The following is a 27208-nucleotide window of genomic DNA, read 5'->3' on the forward strand; positions in this document are numbered from 1 at the left end:
AAATGAGGCAATAAATATATAAATAAATGTTTATATACATGTAAATATGTATATAAATGTAAATATACATGTAAATATATAAATGAAATAAAAACCTATTTATTTATTTACTGAACTATATTCACTCAAAGTGTTTTTCAAAGGGCAACTTTTCTTTATTTCAGGGGACTTTTATTTTCTAATGCCACATACACAGCTGTATATCAGCTAACCTGTTGCCAGTTTCAGCCTGGCTCTCTCCAAGTTATCCAGTTGGCACAGTACAGGTTTTAGTGTCAGTAACCCATGTTGTTGATGATGACCTTTAGCATGGGTAAGTTTATACATCAGCTTATCCATGGAGGACCCACACCTATCAAACACATATCAATCTCACATGATCTCATGATCCCCTGATCCCGCCAATCCAGATGTCTCGCAAGGTAACTGGTGCTGTTCTTTTGGTCTGCGTCTGTGAGATAACCATGCCCCATTCATTTTAATATAACAGATGGAATCAATATTTATTTATTGAACTATATTGACTCATTTATATATTTATATTAACATCTATTTATATATTTATACGTTTATTGCCTCTTTTATTTCAAGATTTATTTCATAGCGGTATTTATTTATTTCAGAGGCATATTTAGTTATTTATTTATTTATTTATTTATTTATTTTTGACATGGCATTCCATAATGGATTCGCACATTGGTCATTGGTGACTAATGCATTGATAAATTTGCTTCTCTGTAGGCCCAGATCTTCTTGCTTGTTGTCCTCATTACAGCCATCATCAACTTCTTCATTGGATCCTTCATTCCTGTCAAGTCGAAGGAATCTGTGGGGTTCTTTGGCTATGACGGTATGACAAACCCTGATTTCTTAAGTGAAACTTCTTATAAGGCAGAATTAACATCTGTGCAATCTCATAACCCTGACATTGGAGGCTAGTTTAAGCACTGGCGACACTGAAAGCTTTGTCAGCTGCCTTTTTTGTGTTTAAAACTCTATTTGCCTGTCAGGTTCAATTATGTGGGAGAACATGGGTCCAGACTTCCGAGGTGAGACGTTCTTTTCCGTCTTCGCCATCTTCTTCCCTGCAGCCACTGGTATTTTGGCTGGAGCCAACATTTCAGGAGACCTTGCTGTAAGTCACCTGTAATTATTAACAAAACCTTCTGGAAAAAGAGATGATACATCTCAGGAATTTTATCCCAATATAATACATTTGACTAAAGCTGTCAAACCAAGCAAAGTCATTGTCTGTAGATTCTTCTGCGCAGCTGAATATGAGTTGTGGTTTCACAGATTTACTCTGTTAGAAATAGTGAAACAGTGATTGAGCTGATAATCTTCAGTGTGGGAGTCAGACGATTGATGGCATCATCTGAAAGCCCTTTATTGATAAGGATTAAAAGGTTTATGCAGTTATAGATTGCTTGTTATCTTAATTCTGTGTTGTGGTGTTTTTTTGCAGGACCCACAGCTAGCCATTCCGAGAGGAACCCTTCTGGCCATATTGATCACAGGAATAGTCTACCTGGGTGTTGCTGTTTCAACCGGTGCAGTAGTTTATACTATTTATCATAGTCTCTGTAGCTTTCAAAATCTGCTTTTTTTCAAGTTTATCACATTTTTTAGTAGAGTTTTAATATATACATAATACTTTTATAACAATAGGCTCCTGTATTGTGAGAGACGCTAGTGGAAACGTGAATGACACGGTCAGTTCTCAGTTCATGATGAACTGCACTGATGCTGCCTGCAAATTTGGCTACGACTTCTCTACCTGTAAGAGTGAAAAAGGATCCTGCCGCTATGGACTCCATAATGACTTCCAGGTATGAAGCAGTTCTAGATGAGGTTTGAAGAACATTAGGAACATTTCAGAGACAGAGGTTAAAATAGCAGTGTCGCTTGTTAGGTAGAAAAGTCAAACAAGTCGAATTGCATTTAATCCTCCATTCAGGTGATGAGCCTGGTTTCTGGTTTTGGTCCCATCATCAGTGCTGGAATATTCTCTGCCACCCTGTCCTCAGCTCTGGCGTCTTTAGTCAGTGCACCTAAAGTTTTCCAGGTAAGACCCCACCTAAACTACACGAGGTATCTAATGAATTAGACTAATAACCGGTGAACCAATTAGTTTTTAGATTTGGATTGTAGTTTTTGTTCCAGTTTTTCTTTATGAACAACTAAAACTGTACATGATGTTTTCTGTTTCATTAGGCTTTGTGTAAAGACAACATCTACCCCGGCCTGGGCATGTTTGCTAAAGGATACGGCAAAAACAACGAGCCCCTCCGAGGCTACATCCTGACCTTCGGTATAGCTCTGGCTTTCATCCTCATTGGTACGGCTGCACACACTGCTCATTTATACTGTGACAACTAGGCATCATTATTGTATGAGATCACAGTAAACACTACTTTAACAATACTAAAAGTAGCCTAGTGGCTGCGGTGTTTGTTGCACTCTACTATATGAAAATTTTAGACTGAATTATTAACATTATAATTTTGCTCTGACGGGTTATTTTTCAGGTTTGCACCTTTCAGAATAATTTCAAATACGTTTCCTGGAAAGAACAATGCAGTTTGGTGCTAATTATAGGGGAAAATAAAGGCAATGTTCAATTGGTGCTTTTCCAGTTAATTTAGACTATTTTAACATACTGTATATGAACTATAAAGTTTTCAATAATAAATGAATAATGAATTAATATTTACTTTGCTTTAAATGTTGCATTTCTCTCAAGGATATTCCTGTTTTGCCTACAATTAGTACCAAATTACATAGCACTATCCTGAAAACTTCCTAGAAAAATATTTTGGAAATTATCAAGAATTTATGTACCTATAAAATAAAGTTATGTCTATTTTGCTGTTTTAAGAGACCTTACCATTTGACAGACAAAAAATATTAAGTTTGACTGTTGAAAATTGAAAATTATAAATTGAAATTTAGAAGTTTTGGAGTTTACTGATATTTTGGCTCTTGCTGAAAGCGCTGGAGAACATGAAACTGCAGGTGGGAGCTTTGGCCCATACTGAGTTGACTGCTTGATGTTTTCTTATTGCAGCTGAGTTGAACACAATTGCCCCCATCATCTCCAACTTCTTCTTGGCATCTTATGCCTTGATCAACTTCTCTGTGTTCCATGCCTCACTGGCTAACTCACCAGGTAAGATCACGGCCCAGAAACAGGAGAAAATAAGTAAAAAGGTACAGGATCCAGAAGTAAGTCAACAGAAGAACTTATCATAGGAGACATCTCTTGTTAATTTTAAAAACAGCAGTTCATCAGCCACAATAGCTGTTGACTCGTGTTGAGTCACGAGTCATATGGTGTTTAACAATGATTGTGAGGGGAAATGATAGGGTTTCAAAGGGAATTACTTGAAGCAATTAGAGATCATGAGCTGTGAGCTGTGCCTCAAAGAGCTTAGAGCCAGTGTTTGACAGTTCACAAGACATGTCAAATTAGACTATTCATGGAAAAGCTAACAGAACATCTGATGTAGAATTAATGTGTTTTTTCTCAATGTACTGCAGGAGCAGTCAGGTGATCATTTACAGGACTTGCCATTTTTTTGAACCAGGACATTGATCAATATGGCTTTAAATGTGCCAGTGCAAGCCATGTGGCTAATTTTCAACACACAATGACAAGATGCACCACACAAACATCGAAATTCAGATAGTTCCTTCAGTTTTCAGATAGCTAACGAAACAATCTCAACCCAAGATTCACTTACTCGCATGTTCGTGAGCATTTAGTAGTATCACACAGACTTCATTTTCAGATAGATTGTGCTCCATTGTCGTGATTTAAGAAGATTTAAAACTTTCATTATTCTGACAACTTTTAGGGAAAAAATCTTGGTTTTAAAATGTTTCCAAAAATTTCATTTGGAAAAATCAAATTTTGTCAAATTCTCTGACGTTCATTTTAATAGTACAATAAATTTTGTCAAGCATCAAATACAGTAGTTTGAGAAAGAAATTATAAAAAGAGAATGTGAAATAGATAGCATGCAAATGATTGGCGATGCATTTTTTTGTCAAAAGTAAATTACTTTTTTACTCTCCACTTCTTCCCTCATTACTGTAATTGTAGCTATATAATGCAGTCAGATGTCTGGTGAATATCAGTGTTGTAATTGGCTGTTAATATGGGGGTTCCAATATGCTCCTACCTTCCTCTCCCTTGCCCCCCACCCTCCAGTGACGACCTTTCTTTCATTCAACCAATAACTATATCGTTGCATTTAAATACAGTTGGGTACATATGAATTTGGGCAGTGACACAATTTTCGTAATTTTGCCTCTGTACACCACCACAATGGATTTGAAATGAAGCCATTTAGATTTGATTGAAGTGTAGGCTTTCAGCTTAAATTCGAGGGGTTGAGCAAAAATATCGCATTAACCATTTAGGAATTACAGCCATTTTTTTCATGGTCCCTTATTTTCAGAATCTCAAAAGTAATAGGACAAACTAACATAATTATAAATATAAGGATTATTTTTAATACTTGGATGAAAATCCTTTGCAGTCAATGACTACCTGGAGTTTGGAACCCATGGACATCACCAAATGCTGAGTTTTCTCCCTTGAGGTGCTTTGCTAGGCCTTTACTGCAGCCACCTTCAGTTGCTGCTTGTTTGTGGTTCTTTCTGCCACCAGTTTTGTCTTCAGTAAATGAAAAGCATGCTTAGTTGGGTTGCGGTCAGGTGACTGACTTGGCCATTGATGGATATTTTTGTAGGATATTCACAGTATGTTTTGGGTCATTATCCATCTGTACTGTGAAGCAGGTCCGATCAGTTATACAGCATTTGGCTGAATCTGAGCAGATACTATAGCCTTATACACTTCAGAATTCATCCTGCTACTTCTATCAGCAGTCACATCATCAATAAACACCAGTGACCCAGTTCCTTTGGCAGCTGTACATGCCCATGCCATAACACTACCTCCACCGGATGACCGATGATTTGGATCATTATTCGTTCCTTCGTTCTCCATACTCTTCTCTTAATTCTGGTAGTAGTTAATCTTGGTTTCATTTATCCAAGGAATCTTGTTCCAGAACTGAGCAGGCTTTTTTAGATGTTTTCTGGCAAAATCGAATCTTGGCCCTTTCTGTTCTTGAGTGTTACCAGTGGTTTACACCTTGTGTTAAACCCTCTACATTTACATTCATGAAGGTGTCTCTTGATTGCAGACTTTGACAATGATACGCTTACCTCCTCGAGAGTGGCCAGATGTTGTGAAGGGGATTTTCTTCACCAAGGAAGGAATTCTGCGATCATCCACTTTAGTTGTCTTCCGTGCATTCCAGACCTTTTGGTGTTGCTGAGCTTGCCAGTGCATTCCTTCTTTTTAAGAATATACCAAATTGTTGATTTGGCAATACCTAAAGTTTCTGCCATCTGCCTGATTTTTCTCAGCCTAATGAGGCTCCCTCATTTGTATCAATACCTCTTTGGACCGCATATTGAGAGTTCCCATGAACAGCTACCAAATGCAAAATCTAAACTTTGAATCAACTCCAGACCTTTTATCTGCTTAATTTATCGTGAAATAACAAGGGAACACAGGCCAAACCTGGCCATGAAACTGATGTCAGTCAATTGTCCAATTACATTTGAGCCCCTGAAATTGAGGAACTATGTAAAAAAAAAAAAAAAATAGGCTTTAATTCCTAAACAGTTAATATGATACTTTTGTTGAACCCCTTGAATTAAAGCTGAAAGTCTACACTTCAATCACATCTTAATGGCTTCATTTCAAATCCATTATGGTGGTGTACCGAGGCAAAATTACATAAATTTTGTCACTGTCCAAATACTTACGTACCCAACTGTATGTACCTAAATGTATGGGTCACTGTTACTGAAACACTGCCACATCAGATGAGTTATTTTAAATGATTCATTGAGTAATGATTTTGAGTGACAGTTGTGTTAAACTGAAACAAAAAGCTTCTGGCATTTTTAAGTCCTTTTGAATGTAGAATACATCACTGTTGTTTTGTGGCTCTATGCCCCCCCAGGGGGTCCCACCCTCCAGTTGGAGAACTCCTCGTTTACACTGAGTTGAGGGACTGAACTACATAGAAATATCTGAACATATTTGTAGGTTTTTCAGAGGTGGTGGTGTACACCAATGTTGTGTACACTGTACAAAAATTGTTATCCTATTTATTTGCTAGGTATGTGTTCATACAGGGTTGGTTCACCAGAATAAACGAAATGCATTCTCACTTACCTCCAGTTGTATCTATCTATGCGGACAGTTTGGGTTTTATTTTTCCAGGTTTGGGGATATGTCTCTTATTCCAATCCAATACATTGTAATTTAATCTTTTTTATTAGCAAATAGAAATGTACAAAACATTCCGGCAACATTAGCAGGCTTCTCATTTTTTGCTAGTGCTGACCATCAGTTTATCAGCTGAAAAGATTAGCTTCGTAAATAATTTGATAAAAAGTTAACTGGGGTTGTACATTAATAAAATATTATTAATTAGTTAAACCGATTAGTCTTTTTGTTGCCGACTAGCGAAGGCAGCATTGCTCAAACGTTTAGTCGAGTAATAACGCACATCCCTAGTCTCGACAATGTGTTCTCTGCAGGCCAGGATCATTTGGGAGTGAAAAGAAGCCTGGCTCTGTAACGTCACTCTTTTATTGGACTATTAATGGAGTGTGTTTGCAGACCAAAGAAAATTAGCAAAGTAATGAGTTGTCATGACTGAAAAAAATGTAGTTAATTGTGTAATGTCAACTTTAGGAGTCAGAATCTTCCAGGTCAGCTTTTATGTACAGTATTTTGAGCTTACCAGTGTAATAGTTTTGAATCAGGACCTATAGTATTTGGATCAAGTAGTTGGTAAAAAGTAAGGAGTAAACCAGTAGGTTACAGCTGTTACAGTATTTTAGTATGCCAAATACAGATAAAGCTATCTGCATGGATTTTTGTAATTTGGGTGAACTGACCCTTTACACAGTAGAATGTGTAGCTGAATGAAATGGATTGTTTTTTTTAGTTTTTTTTTAATATAAAATATATATTGAGCTCTGCTTTTCTCCCCCTCAATACCAAAGCTCTAGCAGAACTTCAGGTACAGATTCTTTATCTGCTTCTAATTCCTGCAAGCAGGTCATGTAAATACATGGACTTAAATGGTACATGACTCAATTAAAGGCCAGCAGTAATACAGAAGTTGACCAATGGATCTTTTCCTGTTTTTGCAACCACAAACTATAAACCCCATTTGTGTTCTGGCCTCTTCAGGGCCAATCTCTCCACGCTCTCAGGGACACATAAACCCCCTTTATGGTACTGAGAGGAACAACACCATCAATGTACCCTTTATGTCCTGTTGTTTGTTTTAGACTGTCATTGTGTAACGGCACACAGTCCACTGTATCCCATCACTAAAATCCCACTAGTCTAGTTTTTGTGGTACCCAGTAAATAAATATGGTCCCTAATAGCTGGTATAACCTTCCGACTCCAATCTAACAGGCAGCTAACTCCCATTCTTTAACCCAAGCACATACCCAACTGCAACTTTAACTTTATCTATAGTCTTCAACAGCAACATTTACTATGTTAAGACCAAGTTAATAATGAAAATAATTGGAAAAGGTTCCCTTTCATGGAGGATTACCACGGTTTCATCTGATTTTTAGTCTTTTGAATTGCAGATGTGACTTAATTTGGTCAGTTAAGGAGTCCTTGACAAATTGAACTTCTGCTCAACCTTAACATTAAGTGCATTTGCTCATTTAACCATAATCATTAATTTTGTGAACATTATAATACCCATATAGTAAAGACAGGTGACAAATTAAAGGAAAAAACAACATAAATTGTCTAAGTAACATCTTGGTGCAATATGTGCCGCCAGAACGGCTTTAGTGCGCCTTGGCATAGATTCTACAAGTCTCTGGAACTCTACTGGAGGGATGTAACACCATTCTTCCGAAAGATATTCCTTCATTTGGTGTTTTGATGATGGTGGGGGAGAGTGCTGTCTAACACGTCAGTCCAACATCTCCCTTAGGTTTTCAGTTGGGTTGAGATCTGGTGACTGCGAAGGCCGTATCATCATTTACATCATTTTTATGCTCATCAAACCATTCAGTGACCCTTCATGCTCTATGGATGGGGGCATTGTCACAGAAGAGACCCCTCACATCAGGATAGAAATGTTTCATCATAGGATAAAAGTGATCACTCAGAACAAGTTTGTATTGATTTTTAGTTACCCTTCCCTTTAAGGGGAAAAGTGGATCCAAACTAGGTCAGCAGGGGAAAAGTGGATCCAAACTAGGTCTGTACCGCTCTCTTGGTGTACGCCACACATGCAGTCGCCCACTTGTCGAGAATACGGTGAAGGATGACTCATCTGACCATATCACCTCTTTCCACACCTCTGTAAACCAGTACCTATGGTTTTTAAACCACTTAACTCTCAAATGTGCATTCATCTTTGTAATGATGGGTTTATGCACTGCAGCCCTTCAGTCTTTTTGACTGAAATTCCTTCCATCCATGCCCAACAATTAACCCTCTTTCAAAGTCACTTAGATCTTTACTCTTGTCATCTTGATACCAAATCAGAATCAAATGGGCCTTCTCAGCATTTTTATATATGCCACAGAGCTGGGTTGAATGCTAATTGCTTAATTTTACCAATGCAGTGCACCTGTGTGGAATCATCTGTTATTTTTCTCCACTCATTTATTCAGGTTTTTCCTTTAATTTGTCACCCGTCTGTATGTGACTAGCACTCTGAGTTTGTTTTATGTTTTTAAACGTCCTTTGTCTTTGTTATTACGTTGTGACTTGCATTCATTGGTGCTGCAGGGTGGCGCCCCAGCTTCAAATACTACAACATGTGGGTTTCTCTTGCTGGAGCCATACTGTGCTGTGTGGTGATGTTTGTCATCAACTGGTGGGCTGCTCTCCTCACCAACGTCATTGTTCTGGGTCTCTATATCTATGTCAGCTACAAGAAGCCAGGTGAGTTACAAAGTATTAAATTGGCACATTTTATTTGTGTTTTCAGCTGTATTTTGGTAAATAAGCATTTATTAATTGGTCCAGCACCTCTGTTGATTATCTCCACCTGTAGCAGTGTTGCCAGGTATAGCCAGTTAGCATTGTAGTGGAGCATTAGCCAACTAGGATAGTAGCTTTCAAAACAAAATTTGATTCAAGAAAAATATAGCAAACATTAGCTACTATAGATAAACCAAAATGTTAACATCATAGGCTGAAGGTATGTTATGAAATATTTTCAATATTCCCCACAGCTAAATATTCCACAGATCTATATGTTGTTTGATAGACCCGATACTCCATGTAAATAAACTAGGCCCAGGAAATATGTTATCCTAGCTCGGCAAACTACCATTTTAGTTTTCAGAACAAAAATGTAAGTATTGCAAAAGTTACGTACCGTAGATAAATCACGATATTAACATAATAAGCTGAAGATGTTTTACATACACTAATACACTAATCTAATACACTAAATCTTTTCTTTATTTCTGTCCAAAAATTGTGCAGTCACACATGTAGAACAATACAGGTTAAATAGAGTCAGCTGGAGTGTTTTGACTTTGGAGCTCAGTAAACGGTTTCCCCCCACCTCCAGTCTTTGCCCTAAGCTCGACTAAAAATAACCTGGAATAACCTGTGAATTAATATATCACACTGCTACATGTTACTGAGCTGTCAAGTTGTTCCACCACCCAACACACATCCTTGTACCTCTTCAAACACAAAGCTGGCCTTGTGCACCTGTGTTGCATACTCAGTTTGACATGCAGCTACACACACAAAGGAGGCCGTCTCAATGCCTGTAACACCACACGAGTCAGACATCTTTTTTCCCAGCAGCACGACCTTTAAACACACTTCCTAATTGCACAGTGTGTTTCTGCCTGCATGTGTCCTCCCCTCCAGATGTGAACTGGGGCTCATCGACCCAGGCTCTGACCTACCACCAGGCCCTGACCCACACTCTGCACCTCAGCGGAGTGGAGGACCACATCAAGAACTTCAGGTACCAAGTTCAAAGAACCATCCGTATTAACTAACAAAACCCACCTGTAGTTACTGTCATTAATACTGAACCAGGGAGTATTTTTCTGAAAAAAAAACAGCAATCTTATCAGATTGAAAGTGTAGATGGGCACTGAGTTGTGGCCATTTGCATGCTAATAGCTTACCTTTTATATTGCCAGACTAATCAGATCATTTGTTAGCATACTAAAGCATTACCTATAGACTAATGTTTTGAAACACACTGTAGCTATGATCAGACCCTATTGGTACAGAATATCCTACTTACCATATTTGTTAGTGATATAAAGTCCTGGTCAAAATTATTGGCATTCATTTTTCCATAAATGTAAATTAGTGTCATTTTATCAAAATTATTGGCACCCCTGAATTTCAAGTACATAACTCAGAATATCTCCAGAAATGAAAAAGAAGCAATTTTTTAATAAAATGTCTGAACAAAAAGAAAAAAACTAAACTTGTATAATAGTGAAAAAATACAAACACAAACTGTACTCTGGATATAATTATTGGAACCCCTCACTAATAATGGTTTGTGGTACCCTTGGCAGCAAAAAGGACTCCTGCAAACTTAAAAGAGCTTTTACCATTGCTAAATTCCATTGAACACCGCCAAAAGGTTTTCAATGGGATTTAGGTCAGGATTCATTGCTGGCCAGTTTAAAACAGTCCATCTTTTCCTTTTCAACCCTTCTTTTGATCTGCTGTACTGCTGCATGTATGGTTTGGGTCGTTATCCTGCTTAAAGACCAAAGATCTTTGCCTCAAGCCTAGTTTTCTGACAATGGGTAACATGTTTCGCTCTAAAATGGCTTGGTAATCTTCTGATTTCATCATACCTTTGATACATTCAATGCCGCCAGTAACAGAGGCAGCCCCACAGCATGAAAAAACCTCCACCATGTTTTACTGTAATTGGGTGTTCTTTTCCCTATGGGCTTCATTTCGTCGCCTGTTAACAAACTGAAGCAGTGCATCCCGAAAAAGCTCTACTTTGGTTTCATCTCTCCATAGCACATTCTCTCAGAAAGACTACAGCTTATCTATTAAAGTTTTTGCATACATTTATCTTGCCTTTTCTGCCATTTTTTCAATATTGGTGTCCTTGGCCTTCATCCATGAAGCCCTACTTGGTTTATTGTGCGGTGCATGGTATGGTCTGAAACCACTCCAGATTACTCCAGGTCACCCTAAAGCACTTTAGATGTCTTGTGTGGTGGTTTTTCCACAATCTGCAACAACCTTTGCAGTTTTCTCTCATTGAGTTTCTTCTTACTGCCATGTCCTGGAAGCATCTTAACAGTTTTATGACTGTGAAACTTCTTGATAACATTTTCCAACTGTCGAAACAGGGATTGGAATTGTTATGTTTTTTGATAACATTTCTAATGTTCTCAGAGAGCTCTCTTGTGTTCGCCATTATAAGTAAGGAACTGGAAACAATCAGTCCCTTTTTATGAAGTAAAACCATCATTCATTGGTCAATTCAGGTCATGTGAACACTGAAAATTAAACACAGGTGAGTTTTATTGATTTTTTTATTTTGTTTGAGGAAATAATGTGAATTCATCAGAAATTGCGTTTGGGGTATTTTTTCACTATAATGCACGTTGTTTTGTTGTTGTTTTTTTTTGTTTTGTTTTTCTTTTCTCTGGTAACCTTTGACATTTTATTCAAAAACTCATGTTATACAAAATTGGTTCATTTGCATTTATATCTGAGGATATTCTGAATTATGTACTTGAAATTCCAGGGTTCCAATAACTTTGGCCATATGACACCAATGGACATTTATGAAAAAATTATGTACAATTATGTGACAGGTTACAGCTACTTAAATTTCACCTAAACTTCAAATGTACATCATATTTATTTTCTCATGTATACATATGCCAGGCCATACCTTATTCTCTGAAACTTTATGGAGTGTTTTTTTTGTTTTATAGCACTCCTGTGGACAGGTTAGATCTGCCATGTTAGGCCTGTTGGTAATTTTTTTCAAATATTGGTGCCAATATAACAACATAAACAGAACATTAACATGTTGTAACCCTTTCAGCTTGATAAAACGTGTCAACATGCATTAGCGTTTTATAAAGCAAGTTGCCTTAACATAGTAGTCTAAAGTTAGAAAAGTTTTCTGATTTAGATCAGGAAATAAAGTCTATGATCAAAAAATAAATAAACAAGACCAAGCATTCAATAACAACTTTCTGTACTTGATAGTTTTTAATACTTAATTCTATGGACCTATTTCAGGCAGTACTCAAAAAATATTGAGTTTTGATACTCAGCCCAGTAAATCTTTGTGGTAAGGTTTGCCAAATTGGTTGGATGATTATCAAGTTGTGGCCCAAAGTGAATCGAAGCCTACTGCCAAACTGTGGCTAACGCTTCACATACTGCAGTTACTGTCCAACATAGTATATAGTTTACAAGTGTAGTACACCGATGCTGTGTACAAAGTTTGCCAGTTTGCTGCAAGTTTGCTCAGTAAATAAATCAAGCCACAGAGAAAAAGCAGTTTAGTATCTTATGCTGTGGGTTGAAATTTAGAACTTTATTGGTGGCTGGGGCTAGATGATATGGTTGAAGTCATTATGTGAATGAACTGGGCCTCAGTGTTACGCATCACATGAGACCACTCTTCATGTGTTACATATAAACTTAAATTATAAGTAAACTAATTTTGTTAGTTTTGATTCACAGCTTGCTTTGAACCATTAATTTGTACAACAGATCTGTAGAACAGAAATGATCATATTGTCAGGATATTATTCCCCTATAAATTGTCAGATGATAATACTGAATCACCTAACCCTATTCGTGGCAATACGTAGCCAATGTAAACAGCATTTACTTCATGAAACGTTTGTACAGTTTTACCATCTCAAAAAATGTAGAGAATGCGTGGAGGTGGAAACCGAACACATTAGGAATTCAAAGAAAGGTAACAGTAAAGGTTTTATTCTCACAGACTAACTTCTGTTGATTAGAGTAAATTAGAGTAAGAAAAAAACAATACAACTACAGCATTACTGGTAGACAAATGATCGATCATAAAATGATATTTATTGGCATAATTTGTAATTTGTAATAAGTTGATGATCCATAAACTTGAAATTCACCTAAATCAGTTTCAAATATTTAACCACAAGAAGCCAGTGTTATTTATATATCCACCATGCTTACATGCCTTCATGCTCTGAATGCTTACACATGTAGCATATTGTGCAGTGGTGTTTTTGAGGATGTATTAGGGATAATGTGCCTTTGGACTGTTTCCATGGCAGCAAACCAAGCAGGAGATTAAAAGGCATCTGATGGGGTCCTCAGAATGACTTGTGTGTTCCTCTGAGTTCCTTCTTTTCTCCTCTCATCGCCTCCATTAAATCCCATGGTGCTTAACATATTTGCTTTGATGTGCGCTACTCTGCTCCAGTTTTTTGTCCTTTGCTAAGAAGACTAGAGGCCACTGTGAAGGTCAGAAGAAACAGTTGCTGCAGATTTCAAAGCTAGTAATTCTGTAAATGTCACGGCAAAAGATAAAAGTATTAAATAGTTTATATATAAAGTAAAACCTGACATTAATACTGACGTGTTGATGTTTTCTCTTGGATATCTCTGACTATAGACCCCAGTGTTTGGTGATGACTGGTTACCCCAACTCTCGACCAGCTCTTCTGGACCTGGTCCACAGCTTCACCAAGAACGTAGGCCTAATGATCTGTGGTCATATTCGCACGGTGAGCAGATACTCTGTTGTTGTTTGTTTTTTTTACCTTTTGTGGTTATTAAAACAATGTTCTAAAAACCCATATATGGTCCTAAATTGCCTCAGAGACTTACAATGCTACCAGCTCAGACAAATTTGATATTATTGATGAAAAAATCTAATTAAATACTACAGATGTTTTTTGAAAAACAGCTTTCAGACAGACTATATAATGTAAACATGTTGACTACATGTCACACAGTCAACAGTTATTAACATCATTAGAAGTTTAAGTATGAAATGGACCTAATGAAACTATAACCAAACTATAATTTCAACCCTTTGCATTCCTGATGCACCAGCTGTAATATAGCTAATTTAAAAGGTCAGATTTTGTCCCAACTACATCAACATCCATCACAATTGCTTCAGCAAACTGTTTCTCCCACAAAACCTAATGTCATTGACTAGCAACTGAGCTGAAAGAGGGGCTTGGGCCCCTGGATGGGGTCACACCAACTACAGTATGTGTCAACCCATTACTTAGTGGGTCTGTGAAGTCCTTACTTAGCTCTAGGGCTGACCCTTAAAAGTCAGTTGGGAATTGCTTTTTTTTTAGCTGTGTAATTAGCTGCTTCATTGCACACAGAGCAGTACAGGCACAACAGCATGGAGGAGCCAAATCATACATTAAACTTACCTGCCAATCCTTTTCTTTCAGGTAGCTGTGACTTTTTGTCTACCTGTTCCATCAGCTCTTAGAAAGTCATATACAGTGGCATGAAAAAGTTTGGGCACCCCTGGTCAAAATTTCTGTTTCTGTGAATAGTTAAGTGAGTAGAAGATGAACTAATTGTCAAAGGGCATAAAGTTAAAGGTGAAACATTCTTTTCAATATTTTAAGCAAGAGTGGAAAAAAAAAGAAAGTAGCACCATACAAAGGTTTGGGCACCCCAAGGCATTTGAGCTCTCAGATAACTTTTACCAAGGTCCCAGACCTTAATTAGCTTGTTATGCCAATGGATTGTTCACAATCATCATTAGGAAAGGCCAAGTGATACAGCTTTCAAGTTTTTTCAATACTCTGACTCCTCAAACCTCGGCCCAACAATCAGCAGCCATGGGCCCCTCTAAGCAACTGCCTAGCACTCTGAAAATTAAAATAATTGCCCACAAAGCAGGAGAAGGCTATGAGAAGATAGTTGGATGTTTGGAGACTCTGTTTTTAAACATATGTTTTCTGACATTCCTTGTTACTATTTAGCTGAAATATGCAGCATACCGATGTTCAGGCTCTAAATTTATTATTTATTCATTTAAAGCTGATTTTCTCTCTCATAAATCACAGTTATGTGATTCTTAATTATCTTTCCTCAGGAACAGTATAACTGTCTTTGCGTCACCTTAAAGCACATTAGTGAGCCACAATGGTGATACAGTTGATGTGTTTGTTCCAGTCCTATATACACAGAGTAAAAAGCCTTCTACAAATACAGGCCAAGCATAATGGCTTCAAAATGGAAAGGCCATTTTGATTGGATGAATGCAGGCTCTGTGCAGTCTAGTAGCTCTAGCTCTGCAGAATCCCACCCTCCACAAGTGGCTTCTGATTTGCCCTCATGCATGTTTCTATTGCCTCCATTAGGACTGAGAAAGACCTCAGCACAGGTTAAATTGTGTAAACTTTCCCAGCTAATGGCATTGCAGTTTCCTAGTTGATGAATAGCTTTGTGTGAAGTCTATAAAATAAACACACTCCCTGATGAGGAGATTCAAAGGAAGACTTTGTTCTAAAGGTTTAATTCTTCAGTCTAGGATCAAAATCTGATTAAATTAAGCATCCTTTGACATCTGACCTTAGAAATGTGGACCTACAGATTTATCTGTGTTATCATCTCATTTGTTCCAAACTTGCAGCATGTTAAATGCAAGGGTGTTGGATTCGTTATATTTGCTGTATGTGTGTATGTGTTTTTGTCCCCTCTTTGGACTTTTTCCGGAATAAACACCAACCTTTTTCAAACAAGTAAGTCCCCATGTGGACCAAAGTGAGGCAAAACGAGGCAAATGAGGCAAAAGTCATTTCTAAAGTCCTGGTTAAGGTTAGGGGTACGGTGTGAATTGAGGTTAGATTAAGGTTAGTGTTAGGCATGAATTGGTTATGGGTAGGGTTTGGGTTTGCATTAGGCTGTCCACAGTGTATTGAAGTCAATGCAATGTCCTGACAAGAATAGCTGCGCAAACTTGTATTTGTGTGCGTGTGTATGTGTGTGCTTCCCATAGGGCTACAGAAGGCCAAACTTTAAAGATCTGGCCACAGACCAGTCCCGGTACCAGCGGTGGCTGCTGAAGAATGAGACCAAAGCCTTCTACACACCAGTGTTCGCTGAGGACATGAGGCAGGGCACACAGTACTTGCTCCAGGTAGGAAAAGAGCACTGCTATAATGGCGCTAGAAATGATATCTCAAATGAATTAAGCCTTTGTTAGTAAACAGCAAAAAACTGCAATGAGATAAATTACCAATCCATGCGCAGAGATTAATTTCCCAGGAAGCATTGGTCAAACCTCTTCTAGACTTGCACGGCAAGTGACAAGAAGTACCAACAACCAGCGGTATTGGCTCACTGTGCTCCGTTTATGTTTGTAGGTTTTAATAAGCACATGCATCTAATGGCACATTTTTCACAATTGCTCAAAAATGTTGCAAGAAAGAAAACCGTTTTTTTGAAATTAGTTTTTCTGGTTGAGGATAATTTTATTCATCTTGCAAGAGCCTATAAAGGTCATTAAATTTGGGCCCAACATGTCCCTAAACTTTCTCAAATGATCAAAATGCATGTCAGATCAAATTAATATCGTTTTTATTGCCTAGTATCACATACAAGTTCTCACTAGGCTGCATAGGCCCATATAAACAATTGTTTCCAAACAAAAAAAGAAAGATGAAATAGAAAAAATTTGAGGAGAGAGAGATTCCCTTTAAAGGTAAGACTGACATTATATTATAGATATTTTTTATAGTCAACAAATCTTATGAAAAGATCCATATAATGATCTGTTTGTCTATCTTTTAATAGTTTCTGACTTCTCTACGCACTCAGCTCTGTTAATCAAACAGAATTTTCATTTTATTAAGCTCAAGATTTACCAAAATTTCGTGCTCTTGTGAGTATTACTGTCAGCAGGACAGTGTTGTTAATGAAGGAACATGTCAATCAGTGCAACAGTGTGGCTCACTGATGTTTTTAATAGTTTTTAGACAACAATGGAGCTCTATGGCACAGAGGAATAACATCAGGTTTTGGATACTCAATACTTGTTAGTAGGATACATTCATTGTTCGTTTGGCTAAACATTGGATTTGTTGAAAAGAAGAAAAAATATAGAAAACCTGTAAATCGTAAATATGGTTTTTAACATCTTAAATTTAAACTAGTTTTATAGCACTAAAACGTTTCATGATGTTGTGGTGTGCAGGTCTGGTGAGAAATTAAACCAGCGGGCACCTGTGAAATAGTGCTCACATAGGTGAGTCATAAGCAATAGTGCGAAAGTTTACATCATGAGTGTTAAAGCTGAAAGTGATAACTACCCTGAGAGTGAATAAAGTGAATCTAGTAAGAATTTGCACCATGGCACCAGTGACAGGTTGAACAATCCACTCAGAATGTCTACTTTTTTAGCTTCTTTCTCCAGAATATTGTCATTCTGTCAGTAATTCTTAGGAAAGTAGCCAGCCTTTAATAAATCAAGGTGTGAATTCATTTGATTGTGTTTCCCATTCTCGTCCCCCTCAAGGCTGCTGGCCTGGGTCGCCTCAAGCCTAACACCCTGGTGCTGGGCTTCAAGAATGACTGGAGGGATGGTGACATGATGAACGTGGAGACTTACATTAGTATGATCCAGTGAGTAGAGCTGCTGCAAAGAAGAGACTTATCAAAGCATAAATGGAAAGAGTCACCAGTTACCAATGACCTCTACTAATGCTCTAATGTGACAACCCACGGTTAAAGAAAGGTGGAAACAGTTACTTACTGAATTAGCCTTAACCTAGACAATTTTTTTTCCCATCTGGAAATTACACTTAAAAAATCGGGTTCAGGTGTTGCAAAACGAGAGGTCATCTTACATTTAGAGTGTTTTTATATTGAGGCCAATACAGTATTTTGAAGTATTATTTTATTATTTTTTTAGTAAATCAATAAATAAAATGAAAGATACATTTTATTAAATGTATAATTTTTTTGGTGGAGCAGTGAAGCAGCTTTTACAGATGCTATGACACTTAAAGACTATAGGCAATAGGGAGTATGTCTACTGCCAATGGGAAGTTGTTGCCACCTCAGCATCCCCTTCCTCAGACAGGTTTCAGTAATATATGCGTGAAGTCACAGACACAGGACTGAATTACACTGTTATGGGACCCTGGGGCAAGATTTAGTTTGTGGTAACTTGATTAACCACAAATTTATTTAGAAATATGTACAATGTAAGCACAATATATACTGGAAAATTAAAGTCTTTAAAACTACATTTTAACTTGGGCCTCAGGGATGTGTAAAAATACAGCAGTTGCCTTAAAGCCCTATCATTTTAATTCATAATATATTTTATTTGTGCATGAATTATTAACATATTTTCAATGACTTAAATGACCACAAATTAATTGCCACAAGGTGGTCAAGGGCCCCAGGTTAAAGACGCTATGGCAATGGCCAGTTTCCTCATTTTGCTAAACTGTACTCATTCTGAATATCCAGAACTCAAAGTATTCGTCACGAATATACTGTACAGTGAGAGCTGGTACTACCAAATTTCATGTATTTGTATTAACAAAGGAGTACAGCATTTGTTCATGAGAAACCTTCTTTCCCTGCTGAACAGTCATGTGAGACTATGAGTGAAGGATTTAAGCTGAATGAGTTCTTCATTGTATTCAACCTACAAGACTGAGAAAGATGTTTGAGCTTAGCATTTGTTGTGTGCAGTTCTTTCAGCAGTGCTTATTTGTCTTCCTTTTTAAATAGTCCATGTCTTTGTGACTTCAGTCTCTGTTTAGGTTAGTGAGCATGTCATGCTTCATTCTGTCCAGTGCTGATGTGAATCTTGTGAATGTGTTTTTCCCTTTTAGCGATGCCTTTGACTTTCAGTTTGGTGCTGTTATTCTGCGACTGAAAGAGGGTCTGGATGTTTCCCATATCCAAGGACAAGGTATCAGGCATTTGTATACATACAAAACATGGTTCCAGAGAAGTATTTAATAACATGGTGGAAATCAGTATGTTTTTTCCAGTCTTGATATATAACACAATATGGAAAATGTATCCAGAATGGCATACAAAATAATTAAATTGTTCATCAACACAATGTTTTAAATCAGACGAACTGTTCAAATATCAAGCCAAAACTGGAATACTATAACTTCTCAGATCAAACCTTGAGTTGAGTTTATAATGATAGCATGAACAACCAAAGGCCTGGTTTCAAAAAGGGGAAGAGGGGTGTCTTTCAGCATTTAGTATCACCCTTCTATAAATTTGGGGAACTCATGAGAGACGGGATAAAAAAAATGGTCAGAAATTGAAACAGCAGAGGTCAAGATATTCTAATCATTATCCTTTCTATGGGTCAAGCAACAAAATCGCTGGAACCTACATTTCCCATAATGCAACTCGATGGCCTCTTTTGTTGATATTATCAGGATTGTCTCAGTGCATAACAGAAAGCCTCTGCTACAAACTTAGGGTGGAAGGTTTTAACGACAGGGGTGTTTCCAGACAGGAACGGTCTAATGAAGAGATCCTGTGAGTTGCACTACGGGAAATTTAGCAATGTTTTTTGAGTCCTGACAAAGTAAGGGACCAAAGGTCAGAATATCTCTGACTCTGCTGCTTCAAATTTGATAATTAGTTTAAAAAATTGTCTCTTGTGAGTTCCCCCATCTTTAGGGAAATAAAATGCTAAATCTCCTGTGTGTCCCTTTAATCCAAAAGAGAGGTACTGTTTTTCTCTGTCACTTTTGTGTTTTTGTGTGAAGACTACTTAACTCTATAGTAAAGTTTTCTTCTTGTTTTCTTTTTTTCTTACCCTCACACTTTTAAAAACAGTTTATTTCTCACCATTTTATTTCCCCTCTCCTTGCCTTATATTTTCTTCTTCACTCACTTTCATCTCAATCTGTCTGCTCATTCCATTTCCTTCCAGATGAGCTGCTGTCCTCCCAGGAAAAGTCTTCAGGAATGAAAGATGTGATCGTGTCCATAGACACCAGCAAAGACTCTGACGCTGACTCATCCAAGCCGTCCTCCAAAGCCACCAGCCTCCAGAACAGCCCAGCTATACAGAAAGGTTAGCCAGCCTCATTATGAACAGATGTACATTCAGCTCAGTTACTTTTTATATTCCCACTTTATCTACCAGACTTCATAAAAAAGTTGTTGTTTACTGTGACACCCAGGTGAGATGGTATTGACATGGCAGTAGGGAAATAGAAACATTATCATTTATGGAGTTAGATGAATATGTTTGTATATTAACGTAATTAACGCACTTATATACCATAAACATTCTATTTCTACATTCTATATGTGTGTGTGTTTATGTTGCTCAAAAACCAGTTCAGGCCATGAGAGGAAGGCTTTTCATCAAGGAAATCAGTTTAACACCATTCTCACAGATCCATCAATAGCCTTCTTATTCTGCCTTTACATACACACACACACAACCGCACTTTGGTCTTTCTGTAAGTGGGAGGACACTCACTCATTCCCTAGCCCAGCCATTCCCAAGCTTAAGATTGCCGCGGCCCAGTTTGAAATCTGGAAGTCTTATGAGGCCCACCCAAACCAAGGTTTTCCCAGGTACATCATTTTGGAACATTATTATTACAACATTTATAAAAACACAACACCGGTTGTTGTTTTTCACAATAACTCAGACAGAAAAGCCCCCACTTTGTGGCTGGACCGTGACAACCCAGCCAGCCTGACAAACGCAAACTCTTTCCCCACCAATGATGAAGTATTCCGTCAATTACGATTATACACCAACTTACAAAGCCACTTGTAGTCACGGAATTGATCTGACAGTTCAAACCGGGAGCCCACAAAAAATGTCTTGACTTTGTCATGCAGTTCAAAAAGTCGAGTGAGAACCTTACCACGTGAAGCCACCAGACTTTAGTGTGCAGGAGAAGCTGCCAGTGGTCGTCTCCCATCTCTGCGCATAACATGGCAAATAGGTGTGACTGCAGTGAACAACTTTTGATGAAATTTACTGTCGTCACTGCTTCATCCAAAGCAGTCTTTAAATCCACAGGCATCATCTTTGTGGCTGGTGCCTCTCTTTGGATACTGCAGTGAACAGCTGTAACCAGGGGAGCCACGTCTTTGACCTTTTTCACAACTCCAGTGAGTTTCCCCACCATGGCCCAAGCTCTGTCGGTGCTTAGTCCCACACACTTTGTCCAGTCTATTTTCAGTGTAGTATGTGAGGGTAAATCTTGATGAAAGTATTGATGTATTTCTCCATCATATTTATATCTGACAAAAGCAAGCAAATTTTACAAGCTTACAATGTCTGTCAACTCATCAATCTGGAGAGCATAGAAAGGGTTTTCTCATACACTGCTCTCTAGCTGCTTCAAAACATCTTCAGCCCAATCATCATATGCTTTACTTTATTATCCGACAAAGAAATCATGTTAAGTTGTTTAGCTGCTTTCTCACCAAACATCACTCCAACCATCTCTTTGGCAGCAAGTAAAATCAAATCCTCCCCTATGGTGTGTGGCTTCCCGGTTTTTGCAATCAGCTTTGCTACTTGGTAGGACACCTCCACTGCCTTAGCGTTTTCAATCTAGGCGACACACATGGATTCAATTGCTTTTCTATGATTAAGCTACTCTCTCAGCTTGTTTTAAAAAAATTCTCGAGGCTTGGATGAATATTGTCCATGTTTAGTTTCTGGATGATGGCGCAGCTTGCATGGTTTCATGGCCTGATTTGGTGGCACTTCAGAGCATAGCACACGGACAGGCAGGAGATTGTCTTCTGCTCCAACTATTGTAAATCCCAGTGATAGTTACTCACTTGAGTATCTTCTACGAGACCTTTTTTTCATGAATTGATTTTGATCTTCTGATGATTCACTTGTTTAAGTTTATTGTCCATTAACAGTTTTCTTTTGCCACTTGATAGCCACCACTCCATTTTAACTCTTTCACCACCAATGATGAGGTATTCCATCAATTACGATTCTCCCACCAGTGAGGAGATATAAAATACATTCTGAATCAAAATAGGTTAGATGAATGAAGAATAACACGTAATTACAATCCCATGGCTTTGTTTTATTAGGTCTGATTACTTTTTTTAAATGTAAATATTTAATTATAAATATTTTATGTTAAAATTAAAAACTTTTTTCCATTTATTTATTGTAAATGACCTCTTGCGGCCTACCTGAAGTACCTTCACTGCCACAGCCCACACTTTGGGAAAAACTACCCCAGCCCCTTACCCCTAACCCTAACCATCATAAATAAATGCGTAACTCTAACCGAACTCTAACCTGAACCTTACGACCAAGTCTTACGTCCTCACTATACCAAAATGTCCTCACAACAATGGTTTCAAACCAGAATTTGTCCACACAATATAGATCATACAAAGACGTGTACACAAACACACACACACACCCAGACACACACACACACACATGTTGCCCTGACAGGAAGTCGCATCAGTGATCCATGACCCCAGTCGTCCCACTGGGTCCAGTTTGTTACTCCACAGATGTCTTGGGCCATAGTGTGTGCGTGTGTGTGTGTGTGTGTGTTTGTGTGTGTTTGTGTGTGTGTGTGTTTGTGTGTGTGTGTGTGTGTGTGTGTGTGTGTGTGTGTGTGTGTGTGTGTGTGTGTGTGTGTGTTTGTGTGTGTTTGTGTGTGTTTGTGTTTGTGTTCGTGTTTGTGTGTGAAAGAGAGAGACGCAGAGAGAGAGAGATCACCATCAGTATAGCGTATAATTACCACCCACACAACTCTGAGCAGAGCAAGTAAACAAACAAACTGCTCCCAGTTTGTGGGAACTTTAGTATAAAACATTCCCAACAACATCACCAGGCCTCATCCAGTCTGGATTCATGAGGTCTGGATAGAGTGTTCGGTGTCGATATTTATAGTTGTTAAATTTGGTTGTTGCTAAATTCATACATGAACAATAAAGCCATTTACCACTTAATGCTTAGTTTATTGTCTTAAATGCTAAATGTAGGATGGGCTAAGTTAACACAAGCCAAAATTAAATCATGTAAAACAAACCCCCTTCAAGGACATACCATTATGTCACCCAAATCTACTGACCCATGAAGGGATAATTTTATAATTTATAAGCGCTTGGGTCTTACTGTATGTTTTATAGTTGTAACCATAATTTGCATCACTTTACAAAATTTTATAATATTTGACCAAGACCCTGTTTTATGTTTGGGTCCTGTTTTAATTTGCTGTTGATGCTGTTTACCAAGAATATAAACTCAATAATTCTTCCATTATTACCTGTTATCTTGATTAATAGCCACACAAACATTTCCGCGGCAGTAATTCCATCAATACAACAATATAGTGCCATTTTAAAAGAAATACTTTTCTAAATCACTTGTTTAATTCTCATAGCTCCTACTTTTTTAAAAATCATTATTAAATTACTGTCAATGAAATTCAATACTTCCCACATATGTTTCACATTAAAAACATGTAAGGTCCATGTATGTTGCTTACCAAATGACCAGTGGAAGCCAGTTTTATTTAACTAGACACTCCTGGCTCAGAGCTGTTGGTTTTATTGCTCAGGCCAAGGCCTGGGAAATTTCTCAGAAATCAAAGAGAAAAAGTTAAAGTTCTCCGTTAAAACTCCTGCAAATAGAAAAGCTTGTGCGAAAGTTGTTTTTCCATGAACCTGCATGCCAGTCTGTTAGCATGAATTTTATGGCTAATTGTTCTCATCAGGACCACACTCTATGTGTATGTCTGCTATGTTGTATTTTTGATGTTTTGTTTATCTGTACATTTTCTAATATACTTACCTTCATCTTAAACCTTGAACAGGAAACCTTGGTTTTAAGTTGATGACACATCAAAACAGCATTTCACCTCAATTATGATTTTTTTTTTCTCTCCTTTTGTCTCAAATTTCCCAGATGACGATGATGATGGCAAATCTACAACTCAGCCCCTGTTGAAAAAAGGCAGGAGATCCACTTTACAGGGTTGCCTTAAAGTTTTTCTCTTTCTTTCTCTGCTTTGTTTTTATCTTTCTCCAAAACTTTTTGTTCTCTTTGGTGTGCTACTTTCCTCACGTCATATTTTCCTTTCCTCATGCTCTCTCTTTCCATCACCTCGTTTTTCATAGTATATTTTGAATTCCTCTTGTATTAACATACCGTCTTTCACCCCTGCTGTCCCTGTCTTGTGTCTCTCTCCGTATGTCCCATGTTTCTGGGCCACTAGCTTCGTTGCTTTAGGGAATAACATTTTTTCTTTTCCTCGCTTTCTCCTGCTCTCCTGTTAACAATCTCTAATTTGTAGCTCAAGCCTAGTCTCTGAAGCTATACAGTCTGTGGCAGTGCCTTTAACTCAATCCAAGTCTTGAGTATGTAATTTTGTGACTGTGTGCCAACATTTCAATTTCCTTGAACTGTCTTCAGTCTCTCGCCTACTGTTTCTTCTCTATCTAAAGGTGACAGCTGGTCTGTAGCTTTCTCTTCCAGGATGAAAACTGCTCTCCTGTTTTCATGTTTCTAGCTCTGTCCAGCTATCTCGTGAGCCTGTTTGCTGTTCAGTATTGATGGTGTCTCCCCTGTGGTTCATTAATCCCAAATTAAAGAAATCATCTAGACATAAGAAAAAAAGTACCTGTATCAAAACAGCAACTGTAACTTTTATAAGAAAAAGAAAAATCATTCTTCCTCTTACAAATGAAAAGTTGAATTTAAAAACAATAAAATTTAACCTTGCCCAATTCAGTACACTCATAGGTTTTAATGCTACAGACTTGCTTGGTCTGGTATTACCAGTATCTTATGGCGTCTAATTTTTAGATTGATATTGTTGTGTAACATTACTGAGTCAGTTCACTGACTTTGACTCTTCACATAAAGACACCCCCTTAATTAACATATCAATGGTCTTGCTTTTTTAACCCATTAATTACAACCAACTTCTGCTTCTCATTATTGCAGACTTATTTTCCAAGTCATACTTTAATTTTATTGCCCATTTTCTAACTTCAAGCCAGCCTTTTCTATCTATTCACCTCAGTACAAAATGAATATTAACTAGTGATGAAATGATTAGTCAGAAATGTATTAATCACAATTTCTCAAACGTGAGAACTTTGCTGTGTTTCTCTTTGTACACTGGATCATTTTAAAAAATGGTTTGGGATTTTTGGTTGGAAGAAACAAGCAATCTGAGGACGTCATCTTCAGATCTGGAAAACTGTGATGGAAATTTTCCAGTGCTTTCTGACATTTTACATTTAATTCCACTCAAAAAACTTTATTTGTTCTCCTGGGGGGGATTTTAAATGAGCTAGTATGCAAACATAAATACCATAATATCACAATCATTTTTACGCATAAAACAATGTAAAAATACAAACGTATTCAAATTGAGATAAAAATTTACATACAAGAGTTTAAAGCATTGACCAATCCATAGCTGACCGACACATAATAAATAGTAATTCCGTTCAACCCTAAAATGAACTTGCCGATTCTTGACATTATTGCCGATAGCTTCAGTCAGATTACTTTTTTTTATACAGTTGTACCAGAGCTGTCTGGAAGGTAGGAAATCAATCTAAAATTTTTCACTATTCTATTGAGGTGCTGGCTTGAAGAAGGCAGACTTCATAGTAAGGAGGGGGGAAGTCTCATGAAGTCTCTCATGAAAGGAAAAAGGAAAAGATTGCCTCAGATTATCAGTCTGTTGCTTTTTACTCTTACTTTATACTCCTTACTTTGAAGCTTGGGAAAACAATTTACAAAAGTAACATTTATTTTAAGTAATACAACATTTTGCTTAAACAAGTAAAACTGCTGGTATGGTACTTTTAAACCATAAAAAAAATATATACAGGGGAAACACTGAATGCAGCTTTGGTGCAGAGGTTTGATAGCTTTACTTTTTAGTTTTGTTAGAACAGTTTAATATGTTCTAAGTACTCACCATCACACCTTTTTTCAAAATAACAGTAATCATGCTGTCATTTAAACACAAGTTAGGTTATCCTACAGACATACTAAACAGTTCACGCAGCCAAACACCACATATGTTCATCCATAATTGACATATCTACAGAAAATACATGCTGTTCTCTCGGGATGTTTGGTTACTGTCTAACATAAGTTACACTCTCAGGACTCCTAACAGGCCAACAAAATGATTGCAATTATAGTTTTATCTTGCCATCTCAATGAGTTCTCCTCTGTTCGTGTTGCTTGTATGTTCTGTGGTGTGTGGTGTGGTGAATGTGTACATGTGCAACCATCATCAAACATCTGCAGACAAGAGGAGTCCAACTGTACCATTGAATGTGTCTGACCAGAGGCTGCTGGAGGCCAGCCAGCAGTTCCAGAAGAAACAAGGGAAGGGCACAGTGGATGTCTGGTGGCTGTTTGATGATGGAGGTGAGTCTGGGAGAAAGAAATACTATATGTCAGTTTTTGGGATATTAGTCCAGTGGTGAATGTCACCGAAGTTATCCCCTATACACACACAGCTTGTATGTTTAAGAAATGTCATCACATTTTGGTTACCAAAGTAAAAGAAATCTGTTGGTAGGTAATGCATTTTTATGCTTTGCATGCTTTAATTTCTTCAGTCAGAACGTCAATTTAGTGGCCTACCTCTGAAAAGTATGAAAGCGTCAAAGAAGAGAAACAATTTTAGGAATTTGGCATTAATTATTTGTCTGAATTTAAACTGAGATTTGTGTTGGAACAACTTGATATTGTGTAAAATACAATAATACATAAATATCAACATTATCATTAATATTATAAAACAAAAAGAATTCTTTTAAATGAAGAGGGATTTGCACGCAAACAATTTGCACATAAACATCTTAAAAACATGAGTATTATGAAGCAAATTAATTTAGCAGACTGCTGTCAGCAAGACAACACAGAGGCATGGATCCCTGGACTAATACTCAGTAAAGTACACAGCTGTTAGATTCAAATCTGAATCATTGTCATTATGTCAGCCTCTTCACTATTGACAGCAGATGCTGACACTCTTTAGTGCAAGCAGAACTGTTGGTTGGAGTACAGTGATCTCACTTCTGTCTCAATTTTGGACTGCTGCTTATAGCGGACTTTTTGGAAGACAAT

General features: G+C 37.6%; 1 protein-coding gene across 1 annotated transcript in view; it reads left to right on the forward strand.

Annotated features, from left to right (window-relative positions):
* slc12a2 (solute carrier family 12 member 2) overlaps nucleotides 1-26489 on the forward strand; it is a 69574-nt gene extending 43085 nt beyond the window's left edge. Inside the window, 17 exon segments of the mRNA XM_040123212.1 lie at nucleotides 742-850; nucleotides 1011-1135; nucleotides 1466-1550; nucleotides 1669-1829; nucleotides 1958-2065; nucleotides 2215-2338; nucleotides 3068-3169; nucleotides 8872-9027; nucleotides 9976-10075; nucleotides 13730-13841; nucleotides 16094-16234; nucleotides 17612-17718; nucleotides 18945-19024; nucleotides 20018-20109; nucleotides 20111-20161; nucleotides 24011-24058; nucleotides 26381-26489. Coding sequence (XP_039979146.1) covers nucleotides 742-850; nucleotides 1011-1135; nucleotides 1466-1550; nucleotides 1669-1829; nucleotides 1958-2065; nucleotides 2215-2338; nucleotides 3068-3169; nucleotides 8872-9027; nucleotides 9976-10075; nucleotides 13730-13841; nucleotides 16094-16234; nucleotides 17612-17718; nucleotides 18945-19024; nucleotides 20018-20109; nucleotides 20111-20161; nucleotides 24011-24052 — 1695 coding nt within the window. The 3' untranslated portion in view covers nucleotides 24053-24058; nucleotides 26381-26489.
* Nucleotides 26490-27208: the final 719 nt, after the last annotated feature.

The sequence above is a fragment of the Xiphias gladius genome, unplaced genomic scaffold, assembly GCF_016859285.1.
Source record: "Xiphias gladius isolate SHS-SW01 ecotype Sanya breed wild unplaced genomic scaffold, ASM1685928v1 HiC_scaffold_1481, whole genome shotgun sequence".
Lineage (NCBI taxonomy): Eukaryota > Metazoa > Chordata > Actinopteri > Istiophoriformes > Xiphiidae > Xiphias > Xiphias gladius.